A 20,358-nucleotide genomic window follows, 5' to 3' on the forward strand; every position below is an offset into this window, starting at 1 on the left:
TCTCCCTGCGAGCAGGAGCATAACAGTTGAACTTCCTATTCTCTTAAGCCTAGTAAAGTGCCCATTCTGCCTCAGCATTGCCAGGTTTTAACATACCCTCCCAGTAACAAAGCTATAAACAAAACATGCTTGAAAGATCAGTGGATAGAAATGAAGCAATAGACAGTAAGTGCAGTCTTAGCTTCCTGTGTCTCTGGTGGTGGGAGCACAGCCACTAGAGTACCAGTCTTGTGTACCCTCGAAGGCAGTAGATGGGAGTGGTCCAAAGTGACAGTGCTCTGCAGAAGCCTCCAGAAACTTGGATCCAGCCACCTTGATTCCACAAAGAGGAATATACAGAAGCCACTCAAATAAGCATTTCTGCTGCAAAGCCCTATAGTCTGAAGTATGCTCACAGCAAAGAGCTGCTCCTGCCCACTTCACGTAGCAAGTAACAGCAGCACAGCAGCCCACCAGCTAGAGCATGCTGGTCATCAGCCAGGACACAATGCTGTTACTCACTTTTGATCATGCTGACATCGTTGGCCCCATCTCCAATTGCCAGGGTCACAGCCTTCTTGTACTTCTTCACCAGCTCCACCACTTGGGCCTTCTGCAGTGGAGTCACCCGGCAGCAGATCACCACTTTGCACATGCAGGCTGTTCTCACCAGCTCCAGCTCCAGATTCCCTTCCAGTGCATAGGCCTGAGAAGAAAGGGCAAGGGCGGGTCAGACTAGCAGCAACTCACAGCCTTACAAAGCAGAAACAGTGGGAAGAAAATAAGAACTAAACTAGTTCTTTCATTCAGCATAAGGAAGGTATGAGATGCCTGATATTCTCAGTGCTGCAGCAAGTGTTTCTCTCACCAAAAATGTCTATCCCGTCTCTTCACTAAAAGTGACCTCAACTGAATCTGGCCGTTCGGTCAAAGGGAATATCCATGTTGCACAATATAATGCCATGCAGAATACACCTACCAGCTTGGGTCTTGGAAGCATCACAGCCATATTAACACAACACTTACTCTGGCTAATGTATCCTGACAGTGCAGTAGAACTGTCAAACAATAGGAGCAGTGCATTAACACAGCTGTTTCTGGACCTGAGCTAGCTTACATATCTCCATGAGAGTGAATTCTTGCTCATCCTTCCTGGTTTATTTTTTAAGCTCTGACAGATCTGTGCTATAAATAGAATAGATTTCAACTTGGGAGTACTTAATTTAAAAAAAAAGGAAAAAGCTATACTCAGGCATGAGAAAGCAAAATACAAAATCAGACAGAACACGACTTTATTCTGAGTGCTGACCTTTTAATTAAGTCAGCGTGTTATTTCTATTCTGGAAGTGTACAGTTAATTGGGTGTCTGGTTACCTCTCCAGCTCTGCATGGGAAGGAGGGAGCAGTGTTAGCTTTTCATATTTCTTACTGATTGTGCTTCTTGAGTCTGTGCTTTGGTGTCTCTACTCAGTAGACATTCATGGAAGGAATCTACGTGACTGTCTCCTCCTCTAAGCCATTGCAGCAGGGCAGCTGCCCTTTCTGCATAAGGCAGCCAAACCTTAGGCCAGATGCCCTTTCTTCTTAAAACAGAGAGCTGTGAGTCACTAACACCCCCGCCTCCCTGCCATCAGTGACAGGCAGGTTTGCTCAGCAAAAGAGACCTTTTCATGATTTAGTTTTAGTATACTGGCCAGTCACTGCAGTTAGAGATGGTTTTTTCCCACAACATCCTGACTGCACAGCACTAGCAAAATGTTATCATATAGTAACTCTACTAATGGCACTGCACACAAATCAACTAATTGTGTGATGATGCCATTACAGACACTGCTGTGCCTCTGTTCTTTTGCTTTGTTTAAGCAAGACCACATGCACACATAGTCCCAGTGCTGCCATCAGCAGCCATCACAAGTCTTGCAGATGATGCTCCTATATACCTATCTCTCTTATCCTTTGTGTGTGCAGTTGATTACAAGAAAGTGGAGAACAATGCATTTGTTCTTACTGAATTGCATTCTCTATTTTTCAAAGTATCACCCCAATTTGTTAAAATTATTTTCAAATCTAATCTTGAACTCCCTCAAATTTGCAGTTCCTCCCAGGCTGGTGTTATCTGCAGATTTAAGAAGCTTGCTCTCTTTTTAAGCAGTTAATTAAAACACTCAATATTGAATAGATGTGGGATAGCCCCCTGCAGATGCCACTTAACTGTATGTTTTAGATCAACAATGAGCCATTAAGAGCCATAGTTTCCAAGCAGTCCTGCATCTGCCACATAGCAACTTCATCTAGATCATATTACTTCAGTTTGCTTAGAAAAACATCATGGGAGAGAGCATCAAATGATTTATTAGTCAAGTTATATGATATCTATCCTATCTATTAGTGGAAAACAGATATATTTAAGAGGGTATGTTCTTGACATACTTGAAATCCATGTCTGATGTTATCTTATCTTCTTGGTGCATCCATAGACTGCATGGTTATTTTTCCAGTAACTGTCTGGAAATCAAAATTAACCCAGCTACCCTATTCCTCTTTCTGTTCACCTAACATCAGGGCCAATTTTTCCCTATTCCAGTCTTATGAAACCTTGCTCAGCACCCCTGATTTTTCAGATAACCTCTAATGGTTCTGAGTTGCTGCCGACAATTTTACAAGAATTATCAAGAGCTCTGGATCTAACCTTCATCTAGGAAAAAAAATCCAGAACCCTAAGGTAAATTTTTTAAAGCATTTTCAGATTTCCCGTATGTCCCTATCACGTTAAGTTCTTATGAGAACTCAGTCTTAACATGACTGAACCTTCCTTACCAGGCTATGGCCATTGATAACAAGACCGTACACCCCATTTGCTTGTTCATCAGGTAGAAGTTTTGCTTTTTTGGAAGATTTTTCAAACTGAATGTTAACTTCATCACTGTCCAGAAAGGAGTCTGGCTTCATCTTTTCCCTTGCATTCCTACAAAAACACCCAGAATAATAATTAATAGATTGTAAACAAAGATATATATATATTTTATTAAATCAACTTCATGAAAATAAAAATATTATGCTTCCTTTTGTTAATTTAGTTCAATTTTCCCTGTATCCCCACTACAACATGCATGGATTAGCTGCTCTTGTTCATGCAGTTCACCCATGTGCTTCTGAAACTCTAATAAGTGTGTGCTAAATGCGAGCTGACCTAAAGTCTCACAAATCGTCTGAGTGTCATGAAGAACATTATCCCAAAAGCCATCCCAACTTTCTGTGCATATTGTCTGGCAACTACCTCCTTCAAAAGAAAAGGGCCTGACTTCCCCATTTTTCCCTGAACCTAAGAACTGGTGTTAGGCAAGTTCCTAGATAGTGCTAGAAGAGGAACATATCCAGGGAAAGAACCACAGTGTGGATGAACTGCAACAACAGTGCAGCAACTTCATAGCTCAGGCATAGAGTCAAAGGCTTTGTGACTCCAGATCACCAGTCCAATGTCAACCCATTGTGCCTGCCTGAGTCTGCTTCCTTATACATCTGTGTATATTTAACATCTTGGATCAAGAAGCTTCAGAGTTTCTCTTCACAGAAGATTTCTACACCATGTTCAGCTAGCTGCTGGATTATTCAGGGAGTCAGCTAACCCTTAGCTAAGGTCCCTGCAGTGAGCTGCACCAGGTAAAGCACACAGAAAAGATGGAATACTACAAAGCTGCTTCATTCCAGCATCAACACACAGCAATGAAGCTGCATATTTCAGCCATTTACCTGAGTTCATTAAGTACGTCATCAGATGTGCTGCCTTCAATAATGAAAACATCTGCCATGTCATCATTCAGCAAGTTACAAGAGTAACCAATATTCACTGCAGTTTCTGGGAAAGATAAATCAGGAAGATAAGCCATCTTAGGAACCCTGAATTCACCCCACAATCTCTGTGGCCTTTTTAGATACATGACAAAAACTCTCCTTCTCATCCAAGAAAGTCCTGAGCTTTTCAGAGCCAACAGTTTAAGTGAGCCAGGAGAGTCACCTTGATGAACACTGTGGCAAATCTCCACTAATGGCTTCACAAGGCCACAGAAAAAAAAGAATTCTACCAAAACAAAAAGCTTAAAGCATCCATCAAGTCAATGCCCTTGGATCATTCAAAACATTTCAAGTTCATTCAAAATTTTTTCAGGTTATTTCAGTTTTTAAATTTTTTATTTCTTTGTTGGAATTTAGGTCAGATTCCCCCCCCCAAAAAAAAAAAAACCCAAAGCATAAGTTCTGAAGAAGAATATCAAGAATTTTTGTTTAAAAAATACTGAAAACCAGTGTTTTGGCATTTCATAAGCAAAACTATTTCATTCCGAACATGACAAAATGAAACACTTGATTTTTCTCAAAAATTCTCTGCTCTTTTTTTGAATTAAATGTATTGCAAACAGTTTTGTTCTCCCTGAAATACCATTGTTTCAGCAAAGTTACTGGATTCTATTCAAAATTTCTTCCAACTTAATGCTTTCTTCAAAGGCCTGTGTTTCCCCCATTTTCATTCCAGATCATTAATCCCAGGACCAGATTAAAACTGACCTAACATCAACTTTAACATTAGCCCATATCCCAGTTCCTGGAAAGCAGGACTAGATTTTTCCAGTCTTCTTTGCCAGGACAGGTGATTGTACTAAAGGGATACCTCTTCTTTCTCATAGTGGAAAAGAATATGAGGAATATTGCTTCCTGGCTGCTTTTTTCCTTTGCGTATGACAGGGACCATGAGATCCCCTCTGTCACTTCTCCAAAGGCAAAGGATGCTATATTCATACTATCTCCAGCCTTAGGACAAGAATTAAGAACATCTACTAGCTACAGTTATTTGGTCCAATCCCAGTTAACTGGAGTTTTGTCTAGATGGCAACCAAGCAAAGCCCTGTAAGTTTATCCTCTGTGCAGTTTTTAAAAGGAGAAAGAATCAGAACATGGGTCTTTTCAGAATCATCCCACCAATGGGAGAGAAGAGAAACATCCAAAATTGTAGCCTCTTTACCTTGTTTGTCTCCAGTGAGAACCCATATCTTAATGCTGGCTTTGGCAAGAGTCTCTATCGTCTGTGGGACTCCGTCTTGTAACTTGTCCTCAATCGCTGTGGCACCTAGCAGCTTAACAGAAAACAGTAGGGAATCTGTAAGTCTTCCCATCATTAACGAAGGAGAAGCATTGGACCTCCAGGTAATTACTCAAGCAAGCACAAATGAAATCCAGGAGCAAGGTGGAGCTGACTTTCATTTTTCCTCAGCAAATCTACTATACAGAGTACAGCCCTGATCCTGCAAACAATCTAGTCTGTAATCTCCCAGACTAAGATGGACTATGAATTTCTGTGAAATTATTTGCCAACATGTTTGCAGGGCTACAAATAGTCTTTATATTTTTCCATGTGGTCCTTTCACAGCAGGTAGAGATTTAACTATGTGACTAAAAGAACTGTGGATCCCTGACCCCTAACCTCCATTGGCATCTTCCAGTGTGGATCTTGCTCCCAGCCATACTGTACAGCAGCTGTCATATGGCTGCACAGCATCTCCTCCAGCCCACAACAGAGCTGTCTCCACCCCTGCTCCATGCTGCCACACAATACTATAAACCACAGACTGTACAAGAAACAAACTTGCATTATGATACAGTTATTGCTTTTTCTGCATTTGGAGACACTTGCTGGCTTTAACCTATCGTGAAAGGGACATGAAGCTTTCGCTGCTAGCTCAGGTTTAGGCAGCATCTGCCACCACCTACCTCCTGCTGTTGGGGGACTAAATTCAGCATTTGGCTTTCATCCCAAGGTCCTTTTTGGCTTCCTGGGATGTTCATAATTCATCTGTTAAGAGTGTTATTAAAGCACACAACTCTGAGGGAACTTCTCTGTAGGGATCTCAAAGCTACACAATATACATTTTACATCAGTGGTCCATGGTCCAGCTACCAAGAGCTTAAATGCTTGTAGCATACAAAACCACCTCCTGGGAGTACCTGTTCATTCTTGGCAGACCTCTGAGTCTGGGTTAGAAGCCCAAAGATGGACACAGATATCAAATATGCCCAGCAACACAGAATAAGGGTTTGTATTCCCCACAGACATTGTCTTTCTGGAGCTGCAGAAAAACACAATAGCACTGTTGTATCTGTGACTGGGCACTAATAACAGGGACAGCTGTGCAATCATGCTATGAGTTATGCCAGGCCTTTGCCTGTCTGCCCATGGCTAGGTATAAGAGCAGTTGGAGGAACAAGCATGCTTCCTTCCTTACTGTGGCTCTTCCTTAGTTTTTAGGAGAGTCAATGTTAAATTGTATTTTTGCGTTATTCAAAGCTCTGAACATAACCATTCCATCCCTGTTCCACCTTGCTGCCTTTATCTCCTGACTCCTTCTCAAGATCCCTAGCATTAAACACAGGGACTCTCATTCTTAACTGTCAACCAGACTGTGATACTTGGCAGTTCTCTACACCTACATAAGACCCTGCTACTTCCTTCCTGACACTGTCCTTCAAACTCATTCTCTGTCACAAGACAGGCTTTCCTACACCCACTCTCTGTCCCTTCCTGCAGCACCTTCTGAAAGTAAAGCCATCCCAGTACAGGGTACAGAGAAGGTCTAGTGTAAATGGAAGTGTTCTCCTTCTGAACCACACTACTTCCTCCTGCAAGCCCATGACCTCTTCTATACTCAGACCATGAGCTTCATAGTCCTTTCTTGCAAAGCAGGTGGTTCCTTAGCCTCCTAAACCTCCATGCCTTTCCTGCTTTGAACATAACCCATAAGGCATTTGTTTGATGTATTCTCTGAACTGGACAGTTAGCACTTTCCACTGCTGTATTGAGATCCAGGAGGGCAGTAGGCTCTGCCCCATGTACTATGCAATTTCCACCTGCCTCCAAAGGTCAGCAGCTTCTAGGCTCACACTTACTTCTTCACAGGCCCTGCTGGCATCCTGAACATACAGCTAATGGAAGCAGCAACAGTACAACTCCCAGGGTTTCCAAGATTTCAGAAGAGCACAGTTGTGTGTGCAAAGGCTGAACTGCTTCCCCTCAGATCCCACAGATCTTATCCTTTTCATTCATTATTCATGGCTCTAAAACATAGGCAAACCCTGTGGCATTCAAAAAGCTGTAGTAATACTCATGGAGAAAAGAATGACTTGAAGATCACAGTTTAGCCCTATTTCAAATTGACACAAACAACTTCATGGACATCATCCCCCATCTTGCCCAGGGCTGCAAGAACAAAGACGACACTCTTTGAAATGGAGAGGGACCTGGGGATTATTCACTGCCTGCCATTTCAAAGATAGAAGAATAAATACATCAGCCATTTGCATGTACAAAGGATAGCTATGAAATATTTGTGTCCCTGTCATCTCCCTTAAGTTCTGGTATGCTGCTTCATCACAGAAAGCTACTCTGACACCCCTGTGGGTTAAAATAAAACTGTTCCCATGCACTGATGGCTGACATCCCAGTTACTGGCTCCTCACAGAGACGCCAGTGAAAACCCAGGACTGCCATGCTCCAAACCACTCCAGGCACACAACCCACCAAGCTGTTTGCAGAACAATGTTTACTGAAGCCATACTGAGCTGTTTATTGACAAACTGCTATCCTTGCCACCTCCCCCAGAGCTTGGCCCAGATTCCATGAAATACTAACCATTAAATCTTTTTCAATCTCTTCATACAACTCCGACAATTTATCTTCCCTTCCTTCCAAGGCAGTGCTTGCTACATGGTGACGCTTTATCCAGTCCTCAAAGTATTCTTCGTCCAAGTTTTTATAGGCCACAACGAGCGTCCTCAAACCTTCACCAGCAAACTCCTATGAGACAGTGGTGAGGCAGAAGAGGTCAAAGAAGGACAGCCGCCTCACTCAGGTTTACAAAGAACCCTCTTTGCAAATAACCATTTTCTTTCAAACTTCTTCCCTAAAGTCTGCACAGGAAAGGTGAAAAATCACACCTTAGACCACAAACCTAGGGGTATTTTTTAATAACTAGTTCCACATCACTTTATAATTGACAGCCACTGTCCTTACAGAGACCAAATTTAAAAGGGCTTTCCTACATTTTCGCTCTAAAACTTTACATTAACGAAGCACTTTTTTCCTTTGTTGATATTTCTTAACATGAAATTCAGAATAATGAGATCTATAAAACACACTGAGCTCAGCCTTGAATTGAAACTGAGCAGTGTTCAACATTTTTATAGGTGCAAGTGCTGGTCCAATTGTTTGCTTAGTATGAGCACCATCAGACATGACATCTCAGCAAGTCCTTGTAAGTGGCCTTTCTGCTTATGCTTAACTGGAGAAATGAATCTCAATGTTTGGTGGATAACAGAGAACCCTTTCTGCAAACTGAGGGCCTCCTCCCCATAAGATGACATAAAATTTCTCTCTCCTTGTGGATTCTGAAAGAACAGGCTTGAAGTAAAGTTGTATAAGGAACCAGCCACAGTGGCAGCCCATCTCCCGGTGCCCTGGCCTTTCCTTCACCAGCAACGTTCCCTGGCTCAGGGCAGTGAGCAGAGATGTTTGTGCCCTTGCAACTTCTCTGTCAAGGCTTTCTGTTACCTCGTGCTCTGTACCAGCAGAATCTGGCATTACAAGGGAGTAAATATTGGCCAAAACATCCACCCGTGTGAGTAACCACCTCACAGTGTACACCATCAATGATATAAAAATCCACAAGTTTGAATGCCACATTTTCCATGCTGCCCAGTCAATATGCCCCTATATGATCTGGGAGAAGGGGAGGGGAGTCAGCGTATGCCACAGCACCTGTGTAGTCCTTTCTGACTGAGGCCTCTCAGATCATAATCACTGCAGATCTAGATTGTATTCAAGAAAGGGAAAGGTTCAGTGGCCCTTTACTGTTTGCCTGAGTCATTCCAATCCAAGGCATGTTCAAATATACTGGGTGCATGCATTGCACAGTAACAGCAGACTTAGGTGCAATTTAGTTACCAAAACACAGATGTGCAGTGCCATTTCAGATGCCCCAATTATCTTGTCTGGCCTCAAGCTCCTACTCCAAAGAAACACAGGTCTTCTAAATGTCCTGCGTTGTATTTGCCATCTGTGTGCAGATGTCTCGAATATACTAGAGCACTTCAAATGGCACCTGGTGCATATACTTAGGCAACTGATTTGAGACCAAAGGCTTTATAAATTAATTTCTTTGTCCATTCCCCATGAAAAATAATAAAATACTTGGTGTTAGGGTACTGCTTTTGAGACCTGCTTTTCGTCCCAATACAAATTGCATTTCCAGCCCAGAGGAAGGCATGAGAGAGGTTTGAATACATGGACAAAAGGGAACCATCAAATGCAGAGTCGTTGTGCAGAAGGAAGCACTTACATTCAGGTGTTCTGTTGTCTCCTCTTTGAGAGAATCACAGGACGAATGAAGCAGTTCAAAAAGAATGGTGTCAGCCCCCTTGCAGTACAAAGTCAAGTCACCTTCTGGACTCCGCACTACAGGAAAGAGGAATAATAATTCTACAAATACCAGACTAAGATACTCAGCATTCATAGCACTTGCATCTAAACAAAGAAAAGTTTTTAGAGACATCCCTACTCTGCCATGTGTTGGCAAATTGCGAGGAATCAAGATGTGCTTTGCTTACAACAGAAGATAATGCAACTACCCTCAACTTTAGTGGTAGCAGCACAGACAACATTTCCCAGACTGTACTGGTCTGAACAGATGCTCTGTTAGATTATGTGGTTCCTAACAAACAGCACCTCAAGGAGGACATGTATGTTCAATAGACAAAAACAGTCTGTTCTTAGAGAACCAGTCCTGCTGCCAGTAAAGGTACTGCCACTCTCTTGTTACAGTTGTGCCATCCCAGTCCCTAAAGTATCTGAGGACGTTGCAAGATTAATAAAGGCTACACTAGGTTTCTTGAACTGTTTCTCCATTTCCCATGTGAGAAATTGGATTTCTCTACTTGTCTTTGCTTTCTCAATTCCCACTTCCTCAGCTTTTGCTGATAATTTTGAAGCTGACTGGAAGGAAGTAGGTTCCTGCTTTGTTATGAAGGAGATGAGATGTGTAGAAAGCCTAGTGTCTTCAGGAAGCTGCTCCATCATTGTGGTCCAGCTGTGAAGATATCCTCCCATCTACTCAGTTTAGATCTTTATCTAGCACTGTTGCTGTGTTATTGAATGGTTGAGGATGCCCATCGCAAACACTTAGAAGTAAATGTTATTCAGAAAGTGATACAAAGGAGCTGTCCTTGAGAAAGGCATCAAAGCAGAATGAGGGCAAACTTGAGAGCATAAAAAGTCAGGAAGGAAAGAAGGGAGTGAGGGGGACATACCAATAACAGACATTCGCTTGCGCACATTGTTGAAATCAAGAATAGCCAGCAGCTTGTAGATTTTTGTTTCTCCCATTTCCACAACAGTGATGGTCTCCGGTGTGCGAGCCCGAAAAACAAATCCAAAGTTTCTGGCAGCAGTGACGAGGGCTCCCTCATCAGGAGATTGGGCCTGATACACCAAGTTACCTGACGTGCAAGAAAAAAAAAGTAGTATCACTTCTATCTTGCTCCTGAGGCTAAACAAATACAAGATCAAAGACCTTCCATAGCAGTTAGCCATCTGTTCTTCTGTCTATCTGCAAAGATGTAGCACTAAAAAGCACCTTGACTGCAACTCTCCATACAGTTCCATCCACCCTATTCTCCAGGTGAGTGCAAGAGAGACCCTAGCCTCTTTTGGGGGCCTTTATCACTCTCTTTGGAGTCCAACAGATCTCACTGGGAGGGCAACTTCCTTGGGTTTAACGACTTCTAGTTACATCTGCATGTGTTTTTCTCATCAGTACTTTCACTTTACATGTATTAACAGTTCTAGCCTTTAAAGCACCAGGAAAGACAGAACTTCATCCTAACAGGGCCAGTACTTGCAGGAACACTGGATGAGAAGACCTAATGAGTCTCCAGTGGATAAGTGCCATATGCTCTACTCTTTATAAGAGTTGGTGCAGAGTAGAGGCAGAGTGACGCAAAGCATCTACGCATCTTCTTGGGGAAGCTGTGGCACTGCAATTTCCAAACTCCAGAGATGTGGTGGTTGCACTAGTATCATTCCACCACAGGAACACATGAGGAGTGGGGGCACTGGTTGTCCCATGTGGCACCTCCAAAGACACAGATTTGCATGTAGCCACATACTACAGAAAATCACCAGGGAGTCAAAAGGAACAGTAACAGCTTCTGTGGAGAAAAGACATACTATGATGCAGGGACATTAGCCACTCAGTCTGGTGCCTTCAACAGTCCTCACCTTCCTTTTTCTCTTCTGGCATCACTGTGTGACAAAGTGAGAGTAGCCGGAAGAACCTATGTGTCGGGACATCACCCAGCTTCACAGCTTCAACCAGCCTGTGGTCATAGAAGGCAAACTTTGGGTCGGCTAACTGGTTGTATGAGAAATCAACCTTCTCTGTTTTCTGCAAAAATATTGTTCAGCATTATCTGTAAAGCTCTCACATCTCTGTACACCAGTGACCACCCACCATAGCCCCCTCTCTTTCTTACTTTTACAAAAATCCCTCTCCTATAGCACTGTTCACAACAGTGAACACTGTTCACATCACCAGAGGCTGATGAATCTAAATAAATGGGAGGCCATGTAAGCTATTGAATCACAGAACAGGACAGGCACTTGAGGTGCCTTTCAAAGCAGCACTCTAGCTGATAACCTGATTAGCTAAAGATGCCTCCTGTATTAAGCAAATGCTCCTATAGAATGCCTGCTAAAGGATTTCTGTAGTGCAGAAATGCCTGCCTTCACAACACACGCCTGTTTGGAGCTGTTATGCTCCTGATTTCAATGGCTGTCAGCAACAGGGGAATGTGGAGGCCCAATTTAAAACAATTCAAAAGGCTGTGTTCCCCACCCTATTCTCTCACAGCAAGAAAAAAAAAAGATATGGAAAAGGATGGCAGACAAGTGATGTAAAGGTTCAGCTCCACAGGCGCTGCCCTTTTTGCCTCAAACAAGGAGTCCCAGTCAGAGTGGAACGTAGCAGAGAAACATCCAGAAGCTCAAAGCATGATGTGTCATGCAGGAATGTACTTCTGAGCCTGCCCAGGAGAATTCAGACTCCCGCCCCATCCCTGGAGAGCTCAGAGTTTCCAGGATGGGAGTCATGCTTTTGACCTGCGCATGCTGGCATTTAGCACTTACCAAAAGAGCACAGCCCCCTTTGCTCCCCCACTAGCCAGCACAACAAGCTCTGGACACTGCTACACCATGGATGCGTGAGAAGCAGCCCTTTGGCCTGCAGGATTCTGTTCCGTGGGGTAGCAGGGGCAGGAAGAGCTGCCAGGCAGCTCGTTGGCAGCAAATCAGCATCTCTCCCCAAGCAAGTCAGCCCTTCAAATTTTTTTGCCTGAGCAAGGGCAGTCTGTAGGCACAGCACTCGGTACAAATAGCCAATTTGAATGGATAATTTAAGTTTTAAAGGGCTTGGAAATTAATCACTGAAATGAGGAGTGGGATTTTTATCATCTTGCCATTTGTTACTTGGATTACTGCATACAGTTTTCAAACATTTTAGGCAGTGAAATCCCAGACAGGCAAGTTTGTGACAGCAAGTAGAGGCTAGATAGAAATGGGAAGGTCACTCATTTTCACACTTTCTAATGTCCAGGCATTAGGAGAATTTGACAGCGACCTTCTTACAGATACAAGCTGAACTCACTGATTCCCAGCTAAAATTTTAATTCACTGCCAAGGATAATAGCATTCACCAAAGTCCAGGTTTCCAACAAACAGCAATGGCCAAGTGTTCAGAGGAGCTGGGCATGCAGTAGGATACTATGTGAAGCTGAGGGACTAGCAGGCACTCAGGATGCCCTCCCTGCAGGTTTAAACCAGGCCTACTGAAGGGGAATGCAACTCTGACAATCCTCTGAGGCCCATCAGAACAGACCTCCCTGTTGTCAGGATCAAGAGGACCATGAGCGCGAACCGTGCCTGGGTGGAATATACCAGGAGTCCACTGGCACCTATGGAGAAAGCACAGAGCCTGCCTGGTTAGTACTTGAGCACTTACCTCATTTATTTCTATCCTTTGGCCAGCTAGGTCATACACATCACCTGAAAGCAAGAGAGACTGGGGTTATAGCCACAAACGCCAGCTAAGTGCAGTCTCTAAGCCTCTCTACCACAGGAACTAGTTAAAGTTTTAAAGCTAGGATCAAGTTAAAAAGTTTCAATAATCACACATATTTTGACATGAAGACTGAGGACTGATGATCCATATCAATCTGTCCCTTTGTTAGTCCATAACAAAATCCAGAATCTCATCTCAACTGCATATGAGTTTATCCTCTGAGAACTGTAGCCAAGAGACCTTTAGACACCTCCTTCTCAATGGAAAGCCTAAGCGTCCAGAGTACCTTCCCAAGCAGCAGAACCAATTCATCCTTTCTGATATGGCTTTCCCAAATGCACCTGAGCAGGCAATCCAAAGAAGTGTATTACAAGGAAGAAGCTAAGCACTTAGAAAACAATAGGGAATAGACAGTCTGCTTTATTTCTGCACATTTCCCATTCATTTCTTGAACCCACATCCTATGTCTATGTTCTGTGGTGACATCCACTTTGGAAAAGTCAATTACAAGATATGAATAAACAGACTGAATATTTCTCAAACTCTGATTAGCAGTACTAATGCTGGTTAGCATAGTAGTGCTATTGTAGATATGATGGTCTACAGATACAAGCAAAATTTACAGGAAGAAACAACTTCTTTTATTGGACCAACGAATAGCACTGAGAAAAAAGACAAGTTTTCTGGCACACTATAGTCCATCAGCAGGTCTGACACAGGCACAACAAACATCAGTCTACAAATAAGCTGTGACTAATTTCTCTGGGGGAGTATAATGATGTCAATCAATTAGACAGTTTGTGAATCCTTGACACCTCCTGAGGAGTACGGAGAAAACAGTTCTGGACCAGACAATGAATGAGCTTGTTAAGCCAATGACTATTAGGATCAAACAGAGCTAACAACTTTTGTTTCCCATTTTTTCCAACTCCTGACAACCTTTTCTCTCTTCTAGTAGGTGAAGTAATAGTTATGGCTGCAGACAAATAACTGAGCCATTGAGTAGGCCTTGGCCTAAGGTTAAGCTACCTGAACAGGATGTGGAAAACCACTGCTCATGACACGAGAAATTGCTGAATGCAATAGATAACCACATGAGAAGCTGACAAAAGTTACAGATAGAGCCGTGATGGATGGCTGATTTCACAAGTGGTTAAGAGGGAGTTACATGAGAAACAGCTGAATGTCACAGATAGTTGGAGGGAAATCCTGGGGACCTTTTGGGGGGTGGAGTCTTGCAAGGTTAACAATACCTAGGTAACAATATCAATAATACCATATAAGCCTGAGATCACCTTGACAGCAATATCAGAAAAGACAAATGTGGGTACAGATGTAGCAAAACTGGGACCAATGGGAAAAAAGTAATTAGGGGCAGGTTCTTTATTTAGGAGGATACTAGGACAGAAAAAGGGAGGTACCACAGTGGCAAAAAGGAGAATCAAGGTTCATAAAAATGATATTAAGATATGCAAACAATGTAATTAGGACTGTCCAGGAATACTTGAGAGGCAGCCTTGCACTTGATCACTGCAACTGGAGTAGGACAATAAACCAAACCTCTTTTTCTGAGCATAACACATGAGTGAGACAAACTTCCATGGTCAGGAGGACTGGGGTAGGTAGAGGATACTTTCCCCTGCAGAGGGGAACACCCAGACAGACAGACAGATCGAACATCCTGGCATCAGCATATCAGCACCCATTCCAGGCCTGACGGCATCAGCAACCATCCACCACTTCAGAGCAGTAATTCTCACATAATACAATTTAAGTCTGTCCCACTTCTTATAAGACTGTCTCTTCTAGATATCATTTTAGTTGCTGTGGACTGAGGCATATAATGGAATAAAACCCAGAGAATAAGATAAACACATATCATACCATAGGATTTGCCATTGATGGAGCACTTGTTGAAACACATGATATTCTGAGTGAGAGTTCCTGTTTTGTCTGAGAAGATGTACTTGATTTGCCCCAGCTCTTCATTGAGTGTGGTGGTACGGGCCTGAGCCGGTGTGTCATTCACTGGGTAATACATTTTACGGTCCCAGTCAATGTAGAAGCTGTTGCCCAAGCGTATAATCTCTACACTGGTGAAAGAGGAAAAGAAGATGATGAAATATTCATTAGTTTAAGGGACAAGATCTTTATCTTAAGCACTACCATTAGTAATTGAATTTAGAAAACAACTTTGAAAGTAATGACAGGGAGTACTCATCAGGTGGTCCTTAAAGTCTGAAAGACATGAGTGTCTTAAAGAGCCTATATTAAGCACTGCTGAAGTAAGTCCAGTTGAAAAAAACAGGTTTGTGGTAAATTCTTTTCCTTTATTTATAAAACAATTTATAAATACATTTGAAAAGTTTCAGAAGTACATAAGAAACTTTAAACATCTGATGCTTTCTTTCAGTCTGTATTTGTTTCTGTCAGGGCCATCCTTCCATGACAGAAAGCTTTAGACTGGACACTGAGTTAAAAAAACAGCAAGAAGTCACTCTCATCCAGATTCCCCCAAACCTTCATTAATCCCGCTGTGAATGAGCAGCAGCACTGCACACCAAATAGGCTGTGCATAGGCCACGTCATTGGACCAAAGAGCGAGACAGCAGCAGCAGTGTGTTTCATTTGTTGCAGTTTAGGGAGCGGTGATCAGACTGAATGCATTTTCAGCGGACTCTGGGCTGGGCTGAGCTGCGATGCCTGGGTTTGAGTACAGCCATGGCTGAAACAGCCCAGTCTTCCAGAACAAGTGAGTCACTGTGTAATTTAATATAATCACAGAGCTTTATCAGCACACAGACAACATGAATTTCCATTTTGTTGGCGGTGTGAAATATTAGGCAGGAATGGAATGAATTCTTCATATTTCCTAATACAAAAGAGAGTCTCAGAATGCAACTTCCAAACTCCTAGCCCTGAACACAACTCTTCACCCCTCTCAGCAGCTTTATCGAAAGGGCATCACCAGCAGCTATGAGCTGTCCTTTGCAGTCTGACATCACAAACTTTACACGAATGATCTGTATGAATTATACACCAAGGATTCACTCTGCAGTCAGTAGCAAAGCTCCCTGAAGAGTTAGAGTCAAACAAAAAACGACCCAGGCCAGGTCAGTCTACACCCCAGCCTAAGGGTTTCAAAAGCACAACAGGCATGTTGCCTGCCCTTTACCCCTGCCTGCTTATCTGCAGTAACCAACATAGCACTACATTCTCTAGGCAAGTGATGACATTCTCTCTGTTCATACTGCACCAAGGACAGCAGATCCTCAGCCTGGTTAAACATACATATCTGGAATCCACTCTTCACATGAGCCCTACAGCCACATCGGAGAATGTGACATTCACTTTCTTTGGTGGGCAGTGTAACCATGAGAGAGCAAGGTGCTATTGATAGCAGGTTTCCAGTCTCACTCCCATAGGATCCTAAAGGAAAACCTCCCCTTCAACTGCAAAGTCATCCTCTCCTAAGACCTCACTGGTATCCCAGCTCCAGCCCTGACAGAGCCCTCCCAAGGCAGCAGAAAGAAGAACAATATCACTGTGGTGTGGAGTTATCCAACAAGATGATTTTGGACCCTGACAAATAAATGGGGGAATTAAGGAGAAGAAGAAAAGGTTAACCCCCCTGTTCTTTAAAACCACATGGGGCTTATTCTGTCTAGTCAAGACCCACAGAGAAAGCAGTGGCTATCAGAGGTCCTCATTAGGTGGCAGTGGCATACAGAGCCGGCCTTGGCTGTGTGTCATACCCACAATGTAATTCATTCATGTATTGGGAAAAGAGCTGCTCCCAACTACGCTAAAAGTCAAAACTCTCCTAAGATGAAACATGAAATGAGGTTTAGGCACGTACCTGACATAGAGTGAAATTGGCACCACCGTGTTTAGAATGATCACGTATGACCAGAACATGAGGAAGCCAGAGTAGGGGGCAGAACTGACACCTTCTGCCCACGGCAGATAGACCTGGAAGTAGTAGCCCTTATTGTACTCCCAGATGCCATTGCCAATGGCTAGGATAAGACACATCAGTGCTAAAAATGCAAAGATCTGCAAAAACAACAAAGATATTGCATTTTAGAAAGAAGGAATTTATTATGTACAGGTTAATCAAAAGACCCTAATCAGATTGGGTTGGACAGCCTGAATCACATGGAAATGGTTCCTAGAGAAAGGAGGAAAAAGAGCAAAAGCATGACAATTAAATTCAAAGACAGAATTACACTGTACAGCCTCTTTGGTGATTTGGAATCAAAAGGCAAAAAACACAAGGGAATTTAAGTTCCAGGTAGGGACCTAAAATGAGGTGCTCATGGGTAGCTGGCTACAGAATGTCAAATCTGAGTTGCATTGAGGTGAGCTGCTGCTTCTCAAACATCTGGCAGCACACTTGGGAACAGAAACCTCATGAAGCACCTTATCTGGCCATTTGCTGGATGTACCATGGGCTAAGAATAAAGTTTTTCTCAGTTTCTGAAAAAAATACTAAGGATAATTTTTAATACAGCAAGTCCTGTACTCAACAAGTTGGAATTCAGTACTGGATACCATTCTGATGGTCAAAGGAGAGTTAATCACTGACTCAAAACTAATGGTTGCCTTGGTACCTGCCATCATAATCTGATCATATTTCCTTTGAGCAAACAGAGAGCAGTACTAACCAGTGATGTATATCTTCGGACTTTAAATAAGCCTATTTCCCGAAGCCTAGAGCAACCAGTGGCACAGCAAGGGGGAACAGAATTTCAAAGTGGAACACCTTAGTGAAAACTGGGAATTGCTCAGGAACACCATTCCATAGGCACAGAAATATTACATAGGTCATAAAGCATTTCTTGGTTAAAAGACCATAGCAATAAAATTATTTGGAAATGAATACAAAAAGAAGGGAAAGAAGGGAAGTTAAGAGAAATTAATATAAACAGTGAGGAGTTATTGAACTATGAATATCTAATGGTCATATAAAATATCAAGAAAAGAAAACAGTAAACTCATAAATAGAGATGTGGGAAAGGCAGTCATGTTCAACAGACTGCTTTTCTTCATTTGAAATGAAGCAGAAGGATATATCTATCCCATATAATGTAGCAGATGGAAAAAACAGTTTACCTTCTGTAACAAGGAACAATATGTAGTCCTATGTGCTAATAATAAGCATTGTCAAAACAGAAGGTCCAGGTAATTTAAATCTAGCAGTTTAAAGGAACTGGCTGAGAAATTCTCTTAACCAGTAGAGTTAATTTTTAACAATGCTTGAAAAGCTGGGAAGCTCCACTATACTGAAAATCTGCCAACATAATTCCAATATTTGAAAGGTAGAAATGGTGACCGTGGGAAAGATAAACTGAAGTTAGCATGACATCATTCCTGGAGAAATGATGATAAAAGCAATTCTGTTGATATGGAACATTTGGACTTTTCCAAATATATGACTGAACATGACCAACATCCTAATAAAAACATGAAGATATGGAATCAACTGGCAGCACAATAGGGGATTAAACATCATCTCTTGCAAGTAAGGTCATTAAGGAGGAAATACCAGTAAATTGGGCCATTATGTATAAGGCCACCCAGCAACAGTCATATTACAACACAACAGTTTAAAAAATAATTGAGGTACAAACAGAGAAACTTTTGCTAATAAAGCTGATATTTATATTGCTGAGGTAAACTATGAGGGGAGGAAAGATACCTTTAGGGAGTGATTTGAATCACTGGGTTAAAAGTTCATACTCTACCAAAATGAGTTTAATATCAAGAAGACGCTAAATAAGGACTGCACTAAGTAAAGGTGCTGGGCTCATTCTCAGAAGACCAATTTATTCCCACACCAGCAGGAGCTTTTCTATTGAATTCCAGCAAGTCCATTAAATTACTCCATTTATGAAATGGAGACAGCTACTAAGGAATGTGATGTGCTTTTCAACCTCTGTGACTGGCACTAAAAACAGACTACAAGTTGCTGTTATATTCATGATGACCTAAGGATAGAACAGAGGCATGACCTGGGGATGGGTAATGGACATAGATGGAGAAAACACACAAGCCTGTCCATTTTTCTAGAAATAAATGAAAGATATTACTTCCCTCTGGAGACCTAGTCTCTTGCAAAAGAAATGAATTAGAAGAGCTAGCCGGCTCTTTTATCATTATGCCCTGAAAGATTCCTGGCTGAGGATCCACAGGTTAAAAATTGTCAGTTTTTAGAATATCATCTTCTATGCAGCAAATTCAATGTGGAAACAAGTATGATTTAGCAGCAGAAATAAACATGGGGCAGGACAGCAGCTGAACTTTCCCATATCACAGCAGCTCTTGTCCCTGGGCCCAACTACTGCACTTGCTTTATATACATTTTGCTTTATGTACATGTTGTATATCTGCTGTCATCCATAACTGGTTTGATTTGTGTGTAACACTTAGGCTTATACAAGGATCGCTAACACACTATTTACTTTGAGATAAATGTGAAAGACTGAGCTGTTGACCCACCAGCAGCCCCAGAGATTAATTTCTATAAGGAGAAAAAACTGTGTACAGGGTGTTGCAATCATTACCACAGCCTCTATAAGAGAAGGACACGCTCATGGGGCTTCCCACTGTGAACACCCTCTCTCTCTGGGACTAGACCATGCAGTGCCCGTGATGTATTTTCTGCAGGACTGAGCAGGGTGTTTTTTTTTTAAAAAGAGAAGACGACTTTTGACAGACATTTCATGTTAGACTATGACTGTTCCAGTTTCCTTACTGGCACTTTGAGTTCATTTCTGGGCTTTGAAGCAATAAGGCATTTAGAGCCAACAGTGACAGCTCCATTTCTCTGAAAATGTGCTTACCCAAGCTCGCAGAAAAAGCAAATCTCAGAGCAAAACACATTTGTGGTGCTGGTGGGTGTGTCCTCAGCCAAGGAACATTCACTTCTCTCCGAGCTCTCTGAGAAATATTGTGTTCCTCTCCCTCTGATTTTTAGTCCTATGCTGCCAAAGAGTCTTGCAGGGGATATACTCCCAAACATGAAAAAAATATATGTTTTCCATATGGAAAGGTTTATTCCTGATTAACCCTTGTTGAGACACACAAGGGCTACATTTAACCAGGACTCTCTTTGAATATCCTGCTTAAATACTATTTTGTCCCTGGAAGTTTCATGGACAATTAAACACAAAATAGCTTTGCCTGTGTTAACATGGAACAAGTTTCATTTCACTTAAAATGA

The 20,358-nt window shown here is 42.3% G+C and overlaps 1 protein-coding gene across 1 annotated transcript in view; it reads right to left on the reverse strand.

Moving 5' to 3' along the window:
* LOC106492908 (phospholipid-transporting ATPase ID-like) overlaps positions 1–20,358 on the reverse strand; it is a 75,632-nt gene that overhangs the window by 11,649 nt on the left and 43,625 nt on the right. The window contains exons 12-22 of the mRNA XM_067315338.1: positions 16,993–17,189; positions 15,018–15,226; positions 13,074–13,117; positions 11,297–11,462; positions 10,327–10,515; positions 9,360–9,475; positions 7,655–7,819; positions 4,994–5,105; positions 3,730–3,835; positions 2,797–2,944; positions 502–685 (exon numbers count right to left, since the gene is read on the reverse strand). Coding sequence (XP_067171439.1) covers positions 502–685; positions 2,797–2,944; positions 3,730–3,835; positions 4,994–5,105; positions 7,655–7,819; positions 9,360–9,475; positions 10,327–10,515; positions 11,297–11,462; positions 13,074–13,117; positions 15,018–15,226; positions 16,993–17,189 — 1,636 coding nt within the window. The remainder of the gene's footprint in view (positions 1–501; positions 686–2,796; positions 2,945–3,729; positions 3,836–4,993; positions 5,106–7,654; positions 7,820–9,359; positions 9,476–10,326; positions 10,516–11,296; positions 11,463–13,073; positions 13,118–15,017; positions 15,227–16,992; positions 17,190–20,358) is intronic.

This window comes from Apteryx mantelli, chromosome Z (genome assembly GCF_036417845.1).
Source record: "Apteryx mantelli isolate bAptMan1 chromosome Z, bAptMan1.hap1, whole genome shotgun sequence".
Lineage (NCBI taxonomy): Eukaryota > Metazoa > Chordata > Aves > Apterygiformes > Apterygidae > Apteryx > Apteryx mantelli.